This window comes from Myotis brandtii, unplaced genomic scaffold (assembly GCF_000412655.1).
Source record: "Myotis brandtii unplaced genomic scaffold, ASM41265v1 scaffold1857, whole genome shotgun sequence".
Lineage (NCBI taxonomy): Eukaryota > Metazoa > Chordata > Mammalia > Chiroptera > Vespertilionidae > Myotis > Myotis brandtii.
This window is the reverse complement of record NW_005356893.1, coordinates 10,462-26,340: the sequence shown is the minus strand read 5'-3', so window position 1 is coordinate 26,340 and position 15,879 is coordinate 10,462. Positions and strand designations below refer to the sequence as shown.

The 15,879-nt window shown below is 50.8% G+C and overlaps 2 protein-coding genes across 2 annotated transcripts; one reads left to right on the top strand and one right to left on the bottom strand.

Annotated features, from left to right (window-relative positions):
- TOR1A (torsin family 1, member A (torsin A)) lies at positions 1-6,941 on the top strand (the record flags this gene model as incomplete). Its single annotated transcript, XM_005864110.2, has 4 exons — positions 1-327; positions 2,261-2,436; positions 2,533-2,660; positions 6,324-6,941. Coding segments are annotated over 4 exons (882 nt in total), but the record flags the coding sequence as incomplete, so codon positions are not given.
- Positions 6,942-10,760: 3,819 nt separating this feature from the next.
- Positions 10,761-15,857, bottom strand: LOC102263482 (torsin-1B). Its single transcript, XM_005864107.2, has 3 exons — positions 15,225-15,857; positions 13,404-13,531; positions 10,761-11,914 (listed from the first exon to the last, which is right to left on the bottom strand). Exons 1-3 carry the CDS (start codon positions 15,347-15,349, stop codon positions 11,673-11,675), a joined length of 495 nt encoding a protein of 164 aa, XP_005864169.1. The 5' UTR covers positions 15,350-15,857; the 3' UTR covers positions 10,761-11,672.
- Between the last annotated feature and the right edge of the window lie 22 nt (positions 15,858-15,879).

The window sequence follows — 15,879 nt, the reverse complement described above, 5'->3', positions numbered from 1 at the left end:
CCTGGAACCTTTCTGCATGCCGCCCCCGCCCGCCCTGACGGCCCTGCCCTGCCCTTCCCAGCGCTGCAGAAGGACCTGGACCGCAAGCTCTTTGGGCAGCATCTTGCCAAGAAAGTCATCTTAAACGCCCTGACCGGCTTCATCAGCAACCCGAAGCCCAAGAAGCCGCTCACCCTCTCCCTGCACGGGTGGACCGGCACCGGCAAGAACTTTGCCAGCAAGATCATCGCGGAGAACATCTACGAGGGCGGCCTGCACAGCCACTATGTGCACCTGTTCGTGGCCACGCTGCACTTCCCGCACGCCTCCAACCTCACGCTGTACAAGGCAAGCGCGGGCCGGGGAGCCCCTTCTGGGGGGAGCTGCCTTTGGGGTTTCTCGGTGGTGGGATGGGGTTGGGGAACTGCTTGTTAAGATGAGGGAGCCCTGAAAATGGCCGCGTGCGGCAGCCACAGAGGGTTTCAGACGCACCGAGCAGTTGCACCATCAAACCCTGCGGTTTCCAGAATCAGGCCCAGTGTGGTGCTCGTTTTAGTACGTGGGGCCAGGGGATTTTAGAAATGGGCACGGCCAAATCCGGCTTAAAGATCATCAGATCTAACTCATTTTGTAAAAGAGGAAACATTTCTAGAGAGGCCTCAGTTTGCCTAACTGCAGTGTGGCAAACTGCTTTTATTTTCTATCACCGGTTAGCAGCCTGGGCTTTAGCTGCACACACACCTGGATTTGAGTCCTGACTCTCCCACTACCAGCCGTGTGATCTTGGGAAGGTTGCCTGACCTCTCTGAGACTCATCGGTCTGTCACGTATGTGTCCTGGCACCTGGCACATGAGTGTTCAAATAAGCGTTAACTATCACCTTTCTTAATCTGTGTAACAAACCTGCAAGGCGGCAAGACACAGCCGTTTAGCACTCACCCTTGAAAAACACATTTTCCCCTTCTGCTTGGGTGACCAACTGTCCAGGGTTCCTAGGATGTGGGATTTTCAGTGCCAAACCTGGGAAAGTTCCAGACAAACTGAGGCAAGTTGGTCATCCTGGTTAGCATTCAGGCTCCACTGCTTAATAGCTGTGTGATTTTGGGCAAGTTACTTAACCTCTCTGTGCCTTAATTTCCTCAGCTGTAAAATAGGGAATGCAGTAGTGTTCAGTTGTGCACACATTTGGTTGGTTTGGGGCGATCACAATAAAACGTGATGGGAACAGTGTCCAGAGAGTGGCTGGCCTGTAGTGAGGGTTCAATACATGTTCTCTGTTGTTGCCTGAAGTCGCAGAGGCAGAGTGGGAGAACTAGCAGATCTGAGCGAGTCCTTGTTTAAACAGTGACTTGCTTTGGGGCCACACGCTCTCCTGAGGTTCCTCTGTGAATAGAGACTAGTCCTCCTGTAGAGCAGAACTACTACTTAGGTTAGATTCGTACCATGGGACGTTGTAACCCTGGTCGCTGTAGCCAAGCAGACACCAAAATCATAAGAAGTCAAGACCTCCAGAGTCTTGCTTAGAAAACAGCTCATTTCTCCTCTTCACCCTGTGGGGGAAATTTAGAAAGCACCAGAGCTCAAATTTCTGATTAAAAAGGTCTTTTCTCCTTAACTTGATTGCTTAGTCTTCTAAGAAGTACCTGAATATGTTCTTAGGGAGTGTTTCAGTTTAAGCACAGCCTCCGGGCCTTGTTCCAGAAACTCACGAGTGTTAGCTGGCCACACGCATGCCAAGGCGCGAGCTCTCGAGGCAGGTGCCCCACTTAAAGGAGCCTGCACGCCTTACTCTCCCCATCGGGAAGCTGGAGCGCCCTCCCAAGGCTGTGCTAGGGACTGAATGGCAGCATGGGTCTCTCGGTCTCTGCTTTCTTTCTAGAAGGCTGGTGTACACAGGAAATGTGTGAACGTGGCCAGCAGTTCAATGCCACAGCATTGGGGTGACAGCTCAGCACAGGAATTATAATCCAAGTGTGGGGCTTTGGAGTCAGGCAGGGTGGGGTTCAGATCCCAGAAATTTTATAATCTTGGGCAAGTTGATTAAGCGCTCTGTGCCTCTGTGTCCTCATCTGTGAAATGGGTACGATAACACCCACTTGGTGGGGTTGTGGAGAGGAACAAAAGAGCAGGTGTGTGTCAAGTTCTTAGCACGGAGCTGAGACTGCATTGAGCGCTCCGTAAATGCAGCCTTTCGGAAGCAGCTGAGGTGTTAGTGGTGCCCGTGCTGGAGGTTGGAGCTGCACCGGCTGAGAACTTTGTGTTGCTTCCCCCTGTGATTCAGGATCAGTTACAGTTGTGGATCCGCGGCAACGTGAGTGCCTGCGCGAGGTCCATCTTCATATTCGATGAAATGGATAAGATGCACGCCGGCCTCATAGATGCCATCAAGCCTTTCCTAGACTATTATGACCATGTGGACGGGGTCTCCTATCAGAAAGCCATCTTCATCTTTCTCAGGTACGTTCCGGGCTGGGACACGCTGGCAGAGCTCGGAGCCCGAGCCTGTGGGCTGCGGGGAAAGCCCAGCTCTCATTCCCTGCACTCGCTCTGCAGCAACGCCGGCGCGGAAAGGATCACAGACGTGGCTTTGGATTTCTGGAGAAGTGGGAGGCAGAGGGAGGAGATCAAGCTCGGAGACATGGAGCACGCCTTGTCGGTGTCGGCCTTCAATAACAAGAACAGTGAGTTCATGAGCCCGCGCCCCGAGGCTAAATCTCTGCGTCCCCCTCCCCTGCGCTGGTTAGACACGCAGCTGCTGAGAGCCTCTTCAGGCCTCTCTGAGCGGAATCTGTTGGAGAGGGGGAAATGGTTCATCGTGGAGCTCTTGAAATGAGTTCCTGTTTTCCTCAGCTCAGTTGTTTCCTTTGTTGAAGAAGAGCAGATGGTTGAGCAAGGACGGCTGCTGTGAGCGCCTCTGAAGGAGGAGATGGCCTGTTAGGGATTTTTCTGTCTGTGGTTGGTCCTGGAGCTCTGAGGTTCTGTGCCTGAGGCTAACAGCCAGGGGTGGGGCCCTTGTTCTGTCCTGGGCCCTGTGCGGAACCCTCTTCCTGCATCCTTCCTGTAATACTCACAGTAACCTCGGGGGAGAAGCTATTCACTGCCATCCCCATTTTACAGATGAGGAAACTAAGGCACATGTCCACACAGCCTGTTCCGTGACCCTGGTTCCAGAGCCCGAGCTTTAACTACCGAGCTCATTGCTCTTCCTGTGAACTTCACACCGTAGACCTTGAGCCCATGGAGGTGGAAGCCACCATGATGGAGACTGGCCTGGTGGTAAAGCCTGTGAGCCGTGCAGTTGACCCTGACCATTCCAGTCTCTGCTCTGCTTGGGTTTGTTCTTGAGATTACAGAGCAAAGGGTCTCTTTCGAAAGAGACTTGCCAAGAAATTCACACTTCTGTAGAGTCTGGGATATTTTATGTTCGTTTGTGCAACTGGAATGTCACTGATGAAAGAGAGTATTCTGTAATATGTTCACTGGTTTCTTGGTGTGCCACAAGGTGCACACGTGCAATGGAAACTTCGCCCAATTCTGCAGCAGGTGAGGCAAGGTGCCTAGAAGGGGATGCCAGGGCAGGAGCTGAGCTTTGGAATCGGGCAGACCTGGCCCAGCTGCTTGTTGACGATGGCCTTGGGCAGATGGCTGAACTCTCTCTCATTCATCTGACAAATATTTATTGTGCAACGACCAGGAGTCAGGCACTGAACTGGGCACACAGCAGTGAACAAAAACACAGAAGTCCTTACTCTCAGGGAATTTATATCCTAACGATAGCGAGTGATGAGGAAATGTGTCGGATGATGTGATATATCTGTATCTAATAGAGGTAGAAATGTATCCCTCCTACCCTCCCCCCAAGAGGTAGGAAGTAATTAAGAAAAGGTTTGGGGTGCTGGGACGAGGCTGGGCTGTGGTTTTAGATAGAGAGGTCAGAGAAGGGTCTCTGAGGGTGGCACTGAGCTGACCCGAGGAGTGAGGGATGAGCCATGTGGACATCAGAGGGGACAGCATGTACAGGAGCCCCGAGGTGGGAGTGCGCCTGGGTCACGGGAGCTGGCCCAGGATGAGCAGAGGAGAACAGTTGGATTAGAGGGGAGACGGCCGGGGGTGCCGATCTCAGACGGTCTGGGGGCCACAGCGAGGCCTTGGGTTTGACTCCATGCAGAGGAGGGAGCCCTGGAGGGTTTGTAGCAGACAGTGACGTGATCTCCCTTAGTCTTACGGGACTGCGCTGGCTGCTGGGTGGAGAACAGCCTGCAGGTGGTGGGGCCAGGGGGCCACCCAGAAGCCACTGCGGCCCAGGGGAGAAATGCTGGGGGCCTGGAGCAGCGGGGTGGCAGTGGGGATGGGGACATTGTGGGATTAGGGTGCATTTTGAAGGTAGAAACTAAGATTTCCTAAAGGATTGTGTGTAGGAATGAGAGAGACAAATCTGGGATCTGCTTTAGTGCTCCGAGGGGTGGACTGCCACGGAGGGGCACAGGCTGCGGAGCCGCAGGTTGTGGGGAAGGTGGGAGGTGAACAGAGTGTTCAGTGAGTGGTGACACATTGGTGGCGTCCAGGCAGAGATGAGGAGCTGACGGCTGGTTGTTCAGGCAATTTCCGGGGGCGTCGGACTGAGGATGCACATGGGGAGGTAGATGGTTTCTGAAGCTGCGAGCTGAGGGCACCTGTCCGCCAGCACACTCTTCCTGGGCTCCGTGTGGTGGGTGGTTCCTTGCTCAGGCTCTGCCTAGAGCACCCCTTCTGCCAGGCCTTGCCTGACCGCGTGGCTGACTACCCTGCTGCGCTGCGCCTCCTCATTCACAGCCGCCCGCGCTCTGAATTGTCTGTGTCCTGGCTTGCTGGGGGCTCGCGCTTGTGAACCGCGTGAGGGCCGGGCCTGCCTGGCACAGGAGGCTTCAGGAGGAGCTGTCCCACTGCTCCCAGGGTCGGTTTCGCTTTTCCCACGGCCTCAGCCTCGGCCATCCTGGCACAGAGCTCCTAAAGCCCTGGAACTTCCTCCGCGAAAGACCGTGAGGTACATACATAACCAATTCTTCAACCCCAACCTGAGCTTGTGTTAGCTAATGAGCTGGTTTTGGGGAAGCACCTAAGGGCCAGGGCTGGTTTCCAGGGGAACCAACCGTGTGATGAGAGGAGGGGAGAGGAGGTTGACTCGGTTGTGCCTGTGTAGTGAAGCCCACATAAAAACTACGAAGGATGGGGTTCCGGGAGCTCCCGGGTCTGGGAGCACTCGCAGAGGGCCTGGCAGCTGTCCTGTCCCCGGGCCTCGCCCTCTGAGTCTTCTAATTACAGTTGACGTTCAGTGTTACTCTGCATTAGTGTCAGGTGTAAGCATCGTGTTAGACAGTCATATACTTTGCAAAGTGCTCCCCTGGCATTTCCAGTTCCCGCCTGACAGTTACCACTATATTATTGACTGTATGTGTGAGTCTTCCATCCGGCTCTTCCTGAGTTCCATCATTTTATAATAAGCTGGTAACCTAGTAAGTAAGATGCTTCTCCAAGTCTGTGAGCTGCTCTAGCAGATCAATTGAACCCAAGGAGAGGGTCATAGGAACCTCTCTAGCTGGTCAGTTAGAAGCGCAGGTGACGCCTGAACTTGCAGTTGGCGGAAGTGGGGGTGCCGAGCCCTCACCCGTGGACCTGATGCTGTCTCCGGGTAGACAGTGTCAGAATGGACTGGAATTGTAGGACGCCAGCTGGTGTGGGAGGACCGCCTCACGTGGGAGTTGGGGTCAGGCTGGGAGAGGGTGAAGGCCCGGGAGGAAAGCAGAGCGAGTGAGACGCTGGAGATGCTGGGTGAGGTCCCGTGGGCGATGCGTCGTCCTAGATGGAGTGTGCGCTGGGTCAGGAGGCCAGGGCGGCTCAGGGGGAGGGACTGGGTGGGTGCAGAGCCACCTGCAGCCTGGGGGCCTCACACATTCTTGCTCGAGGGGCCTGGTTTTCGGTCCCCCAGATCTCTGTCCGGACATGCCGGCAGCGGCAGTGGTTTCCACGCTGTTGCTCATCCAGCTGCTGAAACTCCAGTGAGGGGAGTTTTCAGAATAATGGGTATCTGGTCGCTCGCCAGGACTCCTGGCCTTTCCTTGAATCTGAATCGCTCCCTTCCCCCTCTGCCTCTGCCTGTTCTGGGCCACAGGCACCCAGGGTGGGACGCAAAAGTGTCCCTCGCCCTGTGGCTGTCACAGAAGCATCACAGCTGGCAGGTCATACCTCCTGCCTCACTAGATCGGTGCTCCCTGAGGACGGTGCGGGTCCACCTGCAGCCTGGCACCATCAGCAGCAGGAGACGGGCTGGGCGGGCGGAGGATGAACCGCACCCTTTCTCTCCCCAGGTGGCTTCTGGCACAGCAGTTTAATTGACCGAAATCTCATTGACTACTTCATCCCCTTCCTCCCCCTCGAGTATAAACACCTGAAGATGTGCATCCGCGTGGAAATGCAGGCCCGAGGCTATGACGTGGATGAGGACATTGTAACCAGAGTGGCCGACGAGATGACCTTTTTCCCCAAAGAGGAGAGGGTTTTCTCTGACAAAGGCTGCAAAACTGTGTTCACCAAGTTGGATTATTACTACGATGACTGACGGCCCAGGAGTGGTTGCCACGCTGGAGAGAACTCAGTGCGCGAACCTTTCCACATACCTCCCGCCCGCCCGGAGCAGTGGTCCAGTGGATTTCTCCTGCTGGACGCGAGACGGGCCTTCCTTGGCGCTGTGTGCACCCAGCGGAGCCTGCGGGCCGTCTCCTTACTGATGTCTCCTCGGAGCAGCGGAGCCTTAAGAAGGAAGTCGCCGTTCCCAGTCCACTCGGATCAGGGCTCATGATTTTTTAAAAATCATGTTTTAATGTCAAGTGTTTCTGTTTCAAGGAAGGACGAAAAGGTTTTACTGAAAATGGGATAACTTTATTTAAAATGGTTTTTAACATTCTGAGAAGCTTTTCAGACTCTCAGTGTTGGCTTTGTGTGGTTTTTCAAATTCCCGTCACTGCAACACCATGATGTGATGTCTTGGCTGCAAAAAGCCGAAGTCCTCGGCGTGAGCGCTGGGTGGGGACAGGCTGAGCAGTGCAGTCTTTAGGTGAAAGGACGGACGGACGAAGGCACAGGCAGGTCACAGAGAAGCCTGCAGTGTCCTCCCAGGGGTTTTCATCCGAGTAGCACCGTGAACACTTGTTAGGACATTCCCCAGAGCCCGGCAGTGTGGCTCAGTGGTTGAACTTCGACCCAGGAACCAAGAGGTCACTGGTCGGACTCCTGACCAAGGCACATGCTCAGGTTGCAGGCTCAGTTCCCAGTGGGGGGCGTACAGGAGACAGCCATTCGATGTTTCTCTATCCCTCTCCCTTCCTCTCTCTAAACATCAATAAAAACATATTTAAAGAAGAAAGTTTCCCAGGAAGGAAAGTGCTTGCAGCTTGTCACGTGCCAGCCAGTCAGCTGTGCCGAGGAAGGTCTGCCTCCCGTTCCCCAGGGAACCAGAGCTCTGGTAGGTCTGCCATGTTTTTCTCATTATTACTACTTCCTGAGTTTGATTAGAACTCCCAACATCTCACAGGAAAACTTAGCTGCCCCAATCCTTGAGGATGCGGAGAACAGTGCTTTTATTTTTAATATAATTTAAAAAAATGTTTTTGATTATTTTTAGAGGAAGGGAGAGAAAGAGAGAGAGAGACATCAATAGGCTGCTTCCTGCACACCCCCTACTGGGGATGGAGCCCGCAACCTGGGCATGTGCCCTTGCCGGGAATCAATCATATGACCTCTTGGAGAACAATGTTTTTATTAATGCCAGGAGCTATCATCTATACTAATAAAAGGATAATATGATAATTAGACCAGGAGACCTTCTGGATGTCCTTCCAGACAAAGCCATTGTGGCAGGGCTGACGCAGAGGTGGTTAGGGGCGATCAGGGGCCAGCAGGCAGAGTGCTTAGGGGCGATCAGGCAGGCAGGTGAGCGGTTAGGAGCCAGCAGTCCCATATTGGAGAGGGTGCAGGCCGGGCTGAGGAACAACCCCCCTCCATCCCCCACACAAATTTCGTGCAACAAGCCACTAGTTTTATTTAAAAAAACTGTAATTTCTGGACACAGTTTTAAAGGAGAAAACCCCTTCCCTGTAGGCCTTGTGTGCTTAAGCTATGAATGAAGACCTAGCAGGAGCAGTCTAGGCCGGAATCACATGAACTCTAACCAGAGACCGAGGATCCTAGGACAACCTGGCCACTCGCCCAGCTGCATGGGGCATTGCCAACCGTGGGGCTCATGCAGCTCCTGACACCAGCCGTGGAGTCTAAGTCCAGAGACGCCAGGCAGGAGTAGGGAGTACTGCTGACTGACATACCTGGTTACACAATCCGCACATGCGCCTACGAACAGGTGGGGCTCCTGGGGGGTGAGGCCTGAGCAGTGTTCACAGGGACAGGTTTCAGCGGGCACAGACGGGTTGGCAGCCTGGCTGTGGGCTGATGCAGGACCCTTTGCCACCCAGGCCCCCTGAGGACGGCTCTACATGCTGGAAAGTTCTAGACGTTGAGCCGACTCTGGTCTGTTGCCAGGTCTCCAGGAGTCACAGATTGGGATCTATCATGCATTTGAAGATGGCAGCACCTGGGGGTCCCCAATTACAGAACACAGAGGTCCCCTGACTCAATTTGGAGTTGTCTTTGTAGATGAGGCTGTCTGGGTGGGAGCCAGACCGGGAATGTCCGTCTCCTGGGACTTGAGCACTTCCAACTGAGAAGTGAGGGGTGTGGGGGCGATGATGGGAAGAGGGTTTGAACTTTAGAAAGTCAGCTGGCTCTCCTCAGCTCTGGGGAAAGGGCTGGTGTTAACAATTCACTGACAGATAAGAGGCAGGTAAGTGTGATTAAGCTGAGCTCTGGGTTACAACTAGGGTTTCATTTCCAGTTCTGGGGGGAAGACCTGGCAGTTAGGTTTCCTGGTCTGACGTTGGCCTAGCTCAGGTTCAGAATGTCAGCTGAGCGTGGGCCTGCGGGTCCCAGGTTCGATTCCAGTCAAGGGCATATACCTTGGTTGCAAGCTCAGAGGCAACCAATTGATGTGTGTCTCTCACATCGATGTTTCTCTCTGTCTCTAAAAATAAAAAATGTCAGCCAGACAAGTTGCGTTTCCCCATGTCTGAAGTCCCTCCACTTGTCTTAGAAAACGTTGGAAGTCCAACGATCTTGATACTGTCTCCATCCATGAACATGTGATTGGAGTAGAGCCCCTCATCCAGGTTAACATGGTATTTGTCTGGGTATAAGAGCCTGTAAGGTAAATACTGATTCTGTGTGATGCCGCCTGCAAACCACCATGGCCGGGCACACGGAGCCCAGCACCCGAGTTGCTGAGCCTTCATTCCAAGCTCAAACTTTTCAGTTACCAAGTACATAAACTAAGGGGGACATTTGCAAATGACATCTCACATGATACAATTCTGGCTTTATCATTTTATATTCACTGGGTCATCTCAAGCTCCCATGTACATTGTGTGGGGTGGGAGAGGCTGTTCCATGGTCAACCGTGGCCATTTCAAGTTACAAACCAGTAATGGTCCCAGCTGGAAGAGAGAGACATGGAATGGCTCTTTCCCTAGAGTAGTGATGGCGAATGTTTTGAGCTCGGCATGTCAGCATTTTGAAAAACCCTAACTTAACTCTGGTGCCGTGTCACATATAGAAATTTTTTGATATTTGCAACCATAGTAAAACAAAGACTTACAGTTTTGATATTTGTTTATATATTTAAATGCCATTTAACAAAGAAAAATCAACCAAAAGAATGAGTTTGCACGTCACCTGTGACACGCGTGTCATAGGTTCGCCATCACTGCTCTAGGCTGTACTTGACATCCACGTGATTACTTTTATAACGGGCAGTTTCGACATGGCCAACATGTGTTGACTGCATCATTGTAAACCAGGGGTGGGGAACGTCCGGCCCCAGGGCCATATAAAACCCATGAAATCATCTGGTCTGGCCCTGCCAAAGCGTCAGGGGTAAGTTAATTAACTGTTTGACCAAATATAGCAGGCTAACTTTTAAGTTGATAATTCTGTATGGCCCATGAATGATGTTACAATATCCAAATGGCCCTTGGCAGAAAAAGGTTCCTCCAATCTGAGCATTCGTTACCTCACTTTGGCATTTTTAAAGGACAGTATGATCCTCCATAAGGCCTTCCATGTCATAAACATATTAATTTACCACATCTACGTGAAAAGGCTGCACGTCCTCATTACATCTGTAGGTCCACTGCAACCACGAGCTAAACGCTTCACACGGGCGGGGATCGTCTGATTTCCCAGGGACCAGGGCCGTCCAGCCTGGCACCGCCACAGAGGGCGTCACTATCAGATGACACCCAGGAAAGCCACAACTCCAGGATGACCAATAATTACTTTGTTCTATAATTGTGACAATACAGTACCATGCATTTGACAATAAATCATACCCTTCATTTTCAGAGTTTCTGATCACAGACAATTATTCCATTAGTGTCCTTCCCATGTTTAAAATGAGCAATGCCCTACATTAGTATTCTCTAACATTCAGAAATACAAACATTATAAAAATATACTCATCCTTGGCCTGGCTGGTTTCGCTCAGTGGATAGAGTGTTGACCTGCGGACTGAAGGGTCCCAGGTTTGACTCCGCCCAGGGGGATGTGCCCAGGTTGCAGGCTCGATCCTCAGTGGGGGTGGCATGCAGGAGGCAGCTGATCAATGACTCTCTCTCATCATTGATGTTTCTATCTCTCCCTCTCCCTTCCTCTCTAAAATCAAGAAAAATATATTAAAATATGTGTGTGTGTGTGTGTGTGTGTGTATACACTCATCCTTGAAAACTCTAGTGTTTCTAGTGTACAATACTTCCACTTTGGCAATGCAGAGTCTGCAAGCTGACCCCATCTCCACAGAGATGACCGTGTTCTAGGATTTCAAATGGTTCTGTGGGTTACAGCAAGAAAATGACCCAAGTGTACACTGTAACAAACATTTCCCCATGGGACCAAGGACTTGAAACTGAAACCAACGCTCTGGTTCCAGTCCGACTAGCGGTGGGGGAAGCTGGTGGTCACTGACGTTCAGAAGAAGTGCCACAGGCGAGCGGGTTCCCCGAGCAGCAGAGCAACGGCCAGGCGGCGATGATCTGTCCGTCCGGCTGCCGCACAGACGAGGACCCCACATGTCCTCCCGCCAGACGCGGCCTGCGCCTGAAGGCACCACCATTCTCCACTGAAAATACTTCAAGTCGGGACGCTCTCTGTGAAGAGAGAACCGGAGCGGAAGCCTGATTCCGGCAGGTGACAGCCAGTGCTCCCAGCTTGCAGCAGGCCCTGGACTTCAGGAGGGACAGCAGCTTGAGGGCCACAGTTATGGGTCTCACACAGACAGCTGTTTGAAGGCACTTCTGCAAAGTCAGTAGGAGTGGGGGAGAAGGGTTTTAAAAGTTCATCTTCAACTGCAACAACAGTTGCATTGCTACCATGTTGCAAAATGACAAGTGCACTTGGCAATTTAGCGGCTCATCAAAAATCAACTCATAGAAACTTCTAGATTCCAAAAGTCCACAGGTACAAATGTGCAAACCCTGACGACATCTTCAGAATGCTTCTGAAAGGCCAGGCCCTCGCTCCTGAGCTCCCAGCTGCCTCGGGCCCTGCTCGGATGGACGTCACTGGAAATCCAGCCGCGACTGCACAGTCTTGCAGCCCCTGTCGGAGTAGATTTTTTCACCTTTGGGGTAAAACGTCATTTCCTCTGCCACTCTGGTGACAATGTCTTCGTCTATGGCGGAGCCACGGGCCTTCATCTCTGCCCGCACACACATCTTCACATGTGTGTACTCCAGGGGCAGGAAGGGGATGAAGTAGTCGATGAGTCTTTTGTATATCAGTCCGCTGCGCCACAGGCCACCTGCAAAACAGCCCGTCACGGTCACCTGGCGAGCTCGCTGCTCTCACAGGGCCCGTTCTATCCCGACCACAGCACACCTTCGTGTCTTCACCCCTTGAAAGTCTTTTTGTCAAGCATGCAACAAACCTGATGTAAGGATCGGTTGGCTCCCCTGCACACTGGCTTCTAGAGCATGTCAACCTAAGACATGTCCAGCCCGGCCAGTGGGTGAGCATCAAACTATGATCCAGGAGGTCACAGTTCAATTCCCGGTCAGGGCATGTGCCTGGTTGCAGGCTCGATCCGCAGTGTGGGGCGTGCAGGAGGCAGCCAATCAATGATTCTCTCATCACTGGTGTTTCTCTCTCTCTCTCCCTCTCTCTCCCTCTCTGAAAGCAGTAAAGACATATTAAAAAACACACACACACAACAGAGGAAACACCTAAACCTACAGAGAATTTTTATAAAAATGTATTTTGAGCCAGAGGACGTACCTAGAAGCATGATCTCAGCAAACTGGAAAAATAAAAAGCCTCCAGAAGGACAGCTTTGCAGCTTCTTTTATGCATTTAGGATTCCGGAGGGAAAGTGAGGAAAATGAAATGAAGGTGGGAGAAAGCCAGGCGGGTTGGGTTCAGATTAAGACGGTATGGGCTCCCTGAGGATATTACGCATTTGAGGAGTCTGAGAAAGAGGCTTACTCCAGCAAATCAAGGTGTGTTAACCTAGATGCTCAGAGGCAAGGGACAGGGTTTGCTTAACCCATTGTACGCCAAAAGCATCCTTAGATGCAAGCGGCAGACCTTCCCATACACCACTCGGGTCTATAAGAAAAAAAGTGTTTTCCCTAAGTGGCAGCCCTGACCAACTTTAAAATCACTTTTCGTGAGAATTTTCAGCTGAAAATATTCAAGAACACCCAACTTGTGAGTAATATTTTTATAATGTTAACTGAAAATTGATTTTTCTAATTAAATTAAAAATATCGTGGCATGTGGGGATGATTTCTGTTTTGGACTAGTGGTAGTAACTGGTTAAGGCAAAGATAAGCCTTTCACTAAAGAAGTTACATGCCGCCCAGCTGTCGAGGCTCAGTGGTTGAGCATCGACCTATGAACCAGGAAGTCAGGGTTCGATTCCCAGTCAAGGGCACATGCCCAAGTTTCGGGCTCGATCCCCAGTGTGGGGTGTGCAAGAGGCAGCCGATCAATGATAATTTCTCATCACTGATGTTTCTATCTCTCTTTCCCTCTCCCTTCTTCTCTGAAATCAATAAAAACATATATTTTTTTAAAAAGTTACATGCCCAGGGTGTGACTCCCTGTCAGGGCCTTCCCAGTTATAATCAGATCACCCTGTGAGGTTACCTTTCATAGATAGAACCCCTGAGAAACACCCTGAGAAAGCCCCTGGCCCGGCAAAGCCCCGGAGGCGAGCGGGTCCTGCGGCCTCTGTGAAAGGCTTGGGGAGAGGACTGCTGGCAGGTGCAGGGCTGCCCCTGGAGACTCACTGTGCTTGTTGTTGAAGACTCCCACCGACAGTGCGTGCTCCAGGTCTTTCAGCTGGATGTCCTCCCTCTTCCTTCCCGCACGCCAGAACTCCAGGGCCGTCTTCGTGATGAGGTCCCCGCCTGCGTTGCTGAGTTTGCCCAAGAAACAAAAATTAAAACCACATACTAAGACTTCTGTGCCTAGGGGCTGGGGGAGGTAGAAGAGGGTAAAGGAGAGATAAATAGAGATGGAAGGAGACTTGACTTGGAGTGGTGAACACACAATGCAATATGCAGATGATGTATTATAGAATTGCACACCTGAAATCTATATAATTTTATTAACCAGTGTCACCCCAATAAATTCAATAAAAAAGGAAATAAGTAAATAAAATGCTTCTGTAAGGAAAAAAAAGTAGTTGGAGAACAATATGTAACAGTAGCAATAATGATAGCTAGGTTGGAAGTGGTTCAGTCTATTATGCTCTTAAACAGAAAGATGTTGCTGAGGCAAGCCTTAAAGAATTGATAGGATTTAAATAACTGCCTGCTTATAAACCCCACTATTCCAAGTGGCACCTTGGGGGTTTAGGGCACATCCTCAGAATCTCTTGGGCTGGTTATAATAATTTTAAAATTTAAGAATGTGTTAAATCTATCTGTCAGATCCACCTGCAAGTACAGCACCATTTTCATTAGGAGTGGAAGAAAGAAGACAAAGAATGACTTTATAGCATGGGTATGATGACCATATATTTGGAACTCCAGCTCCATATTTGAAAGTGAGACTATACAAACAAACAAACAAACAAACAAAAAAAACCCACAAAAACAAACAAAAAAAACCTTGTGCTCAATAAATTGCAAATTGTCTGATACAGACCCCAAGACCCCCTTTTCGCTCATTGCAGGGAATGTGTTATTGCTCTGCACAGTGGACTCCAGTTCTCTGCTTCAGTGAATACTTCAGGGAAGTTAGCTTTCAGAGAGATGCTTGCCAATAACTTAAAGACTGACTTGGGTTGCAAACTTATCTCCAGGTAGCCCTTTGCAGCTTAAAGTTGAAAGATCAATGGATTGAATGGATAAAAGTGATGTTTTGGTCTAATCTGAATGGAGTGAAGGTTACAGGGGTGGGCAAACTTTTTGACTCGAGGGCCACAATGGGTTCTTAAACTGGACCGGAGGGCCGGAACAAAAGCATGGATGGAGTGTTTGTGTGAACTAATATAAATTCAAAGTAAACATCATTACATAAAAGGGTACGGTCTTTTTTTTTTTTTAGTTTTATTCATTTGAAACTGCCGGCCTGCAGGCCGTAGTTTGCCCACGGTTGGCCTAGGGGCTGGGGGAGGTAGAAGAGGGTAACTAACGGGGATAAATGATGAGGGAGGGAGACTTGACTTGGGGTGGTGAACACACAGATGATGTGTTATAGAATTGTACCCTGAAACCTGTAACATTTTATTAACCAATGTCTCCCCAATAAATTCCATGAAAAAAAAAAAGACTTCTGTGTCTAATGAGGAAACACACCTGCTAGACAAAACAGTGTCTGCCCTACAGTCTTTGTTTAGAACCTGCTACCTAACGCCACCACTTTACGTAGAAACATGTGCAGTAATGAAATCGCCTGTTAGCAGCCATATTGAATTCGTCTTCTCCTGCCCCCTCTGTGCCACGCTGATACCAGCAACAGGACAACAAAGGAAATCAGGAAGTCACTCTTGCCAGGCTGGCACTTCTGTTCCTGGGAAACAGGATGCTGATGGTCGCCGGACCTCATTCCAGCCCCGGGAGGGCGAGGGGCAAGTGTGTCCCTGAGAACCACGTCCCACTAACCTGAGGAAGATGAAGATCGCCTTCCGGTACGACACGCCATCAACCTGCTCATAGTAGTCCAGAAACGGCTTGATGGCGTCGATGACCCCGGGGTGCAGTTTATCCATCTCGTCAAATATGAACATGGAGCTTGCACAGGCACTCACGTTACCCCGAATCCACCTCTGTAACTGGTCCTAGACCATCCAGAAAAGAAATAGGACGTGGAGGCTCAAAGGCTGGGCCAAGGGGTGCAGAAGTGCTCCCCTATCCCTCGTGCTCTCAAAGGGGAAAACCACAACTCTCTGGGGTTTCACAAAGAACTCTTAGCAACTGCACCCTAACGTCCCTTCGCTGGGGAACAGCTTTTCCAAAACGTTACCTATTAAAAGAGGAAACGAGCAGAGATTTTTTCCTAATTCAAATGACGTGCTAAATGCCACTTTTTAAGGAACAGGATACATGAATGCTTATCAATTCACTGTTAACCAACCCACAGCCTTCCTCTCACTGGGGACCAAAATCTCAACCTCAGCAGGCACACTGAGGAACAGGAGCTGGAGGAAGACTCGCAGTGCCGAGGGCAATGCCTTTTCCTGGTGCCGCCAACAAAGGACCAGATGACACTTCACAAAAAGCATTTGTTCCCAGGCTTTCTTGAAACAAACAAAAAGAC

Bases quoted from the DNA above. Each gene is read 5' to 3' on its own strand.
- LOC102263482 (XM_005864107.2), bottom strand. From the start codon at position 15,349: ATGTTCATATTTGACGAGATGGATAAACTGCACCCCGGGGTCATCGAC. The intron at 13,532-15,224 runs GTTAGTGGGACG...GGGCAAACTCAG, and splicing joins GCGATCTTCATCTTCCTCAG to CAACGCAGGCGGGGACCTCA. The intron at 11,915-13,403 runs GTGAGTCTCCAG...GCTGTTTTGCAG, and splicing joins AGTCTTCAACAACAAGCACA to GTGGCCTGTGGCGCAGCGGA.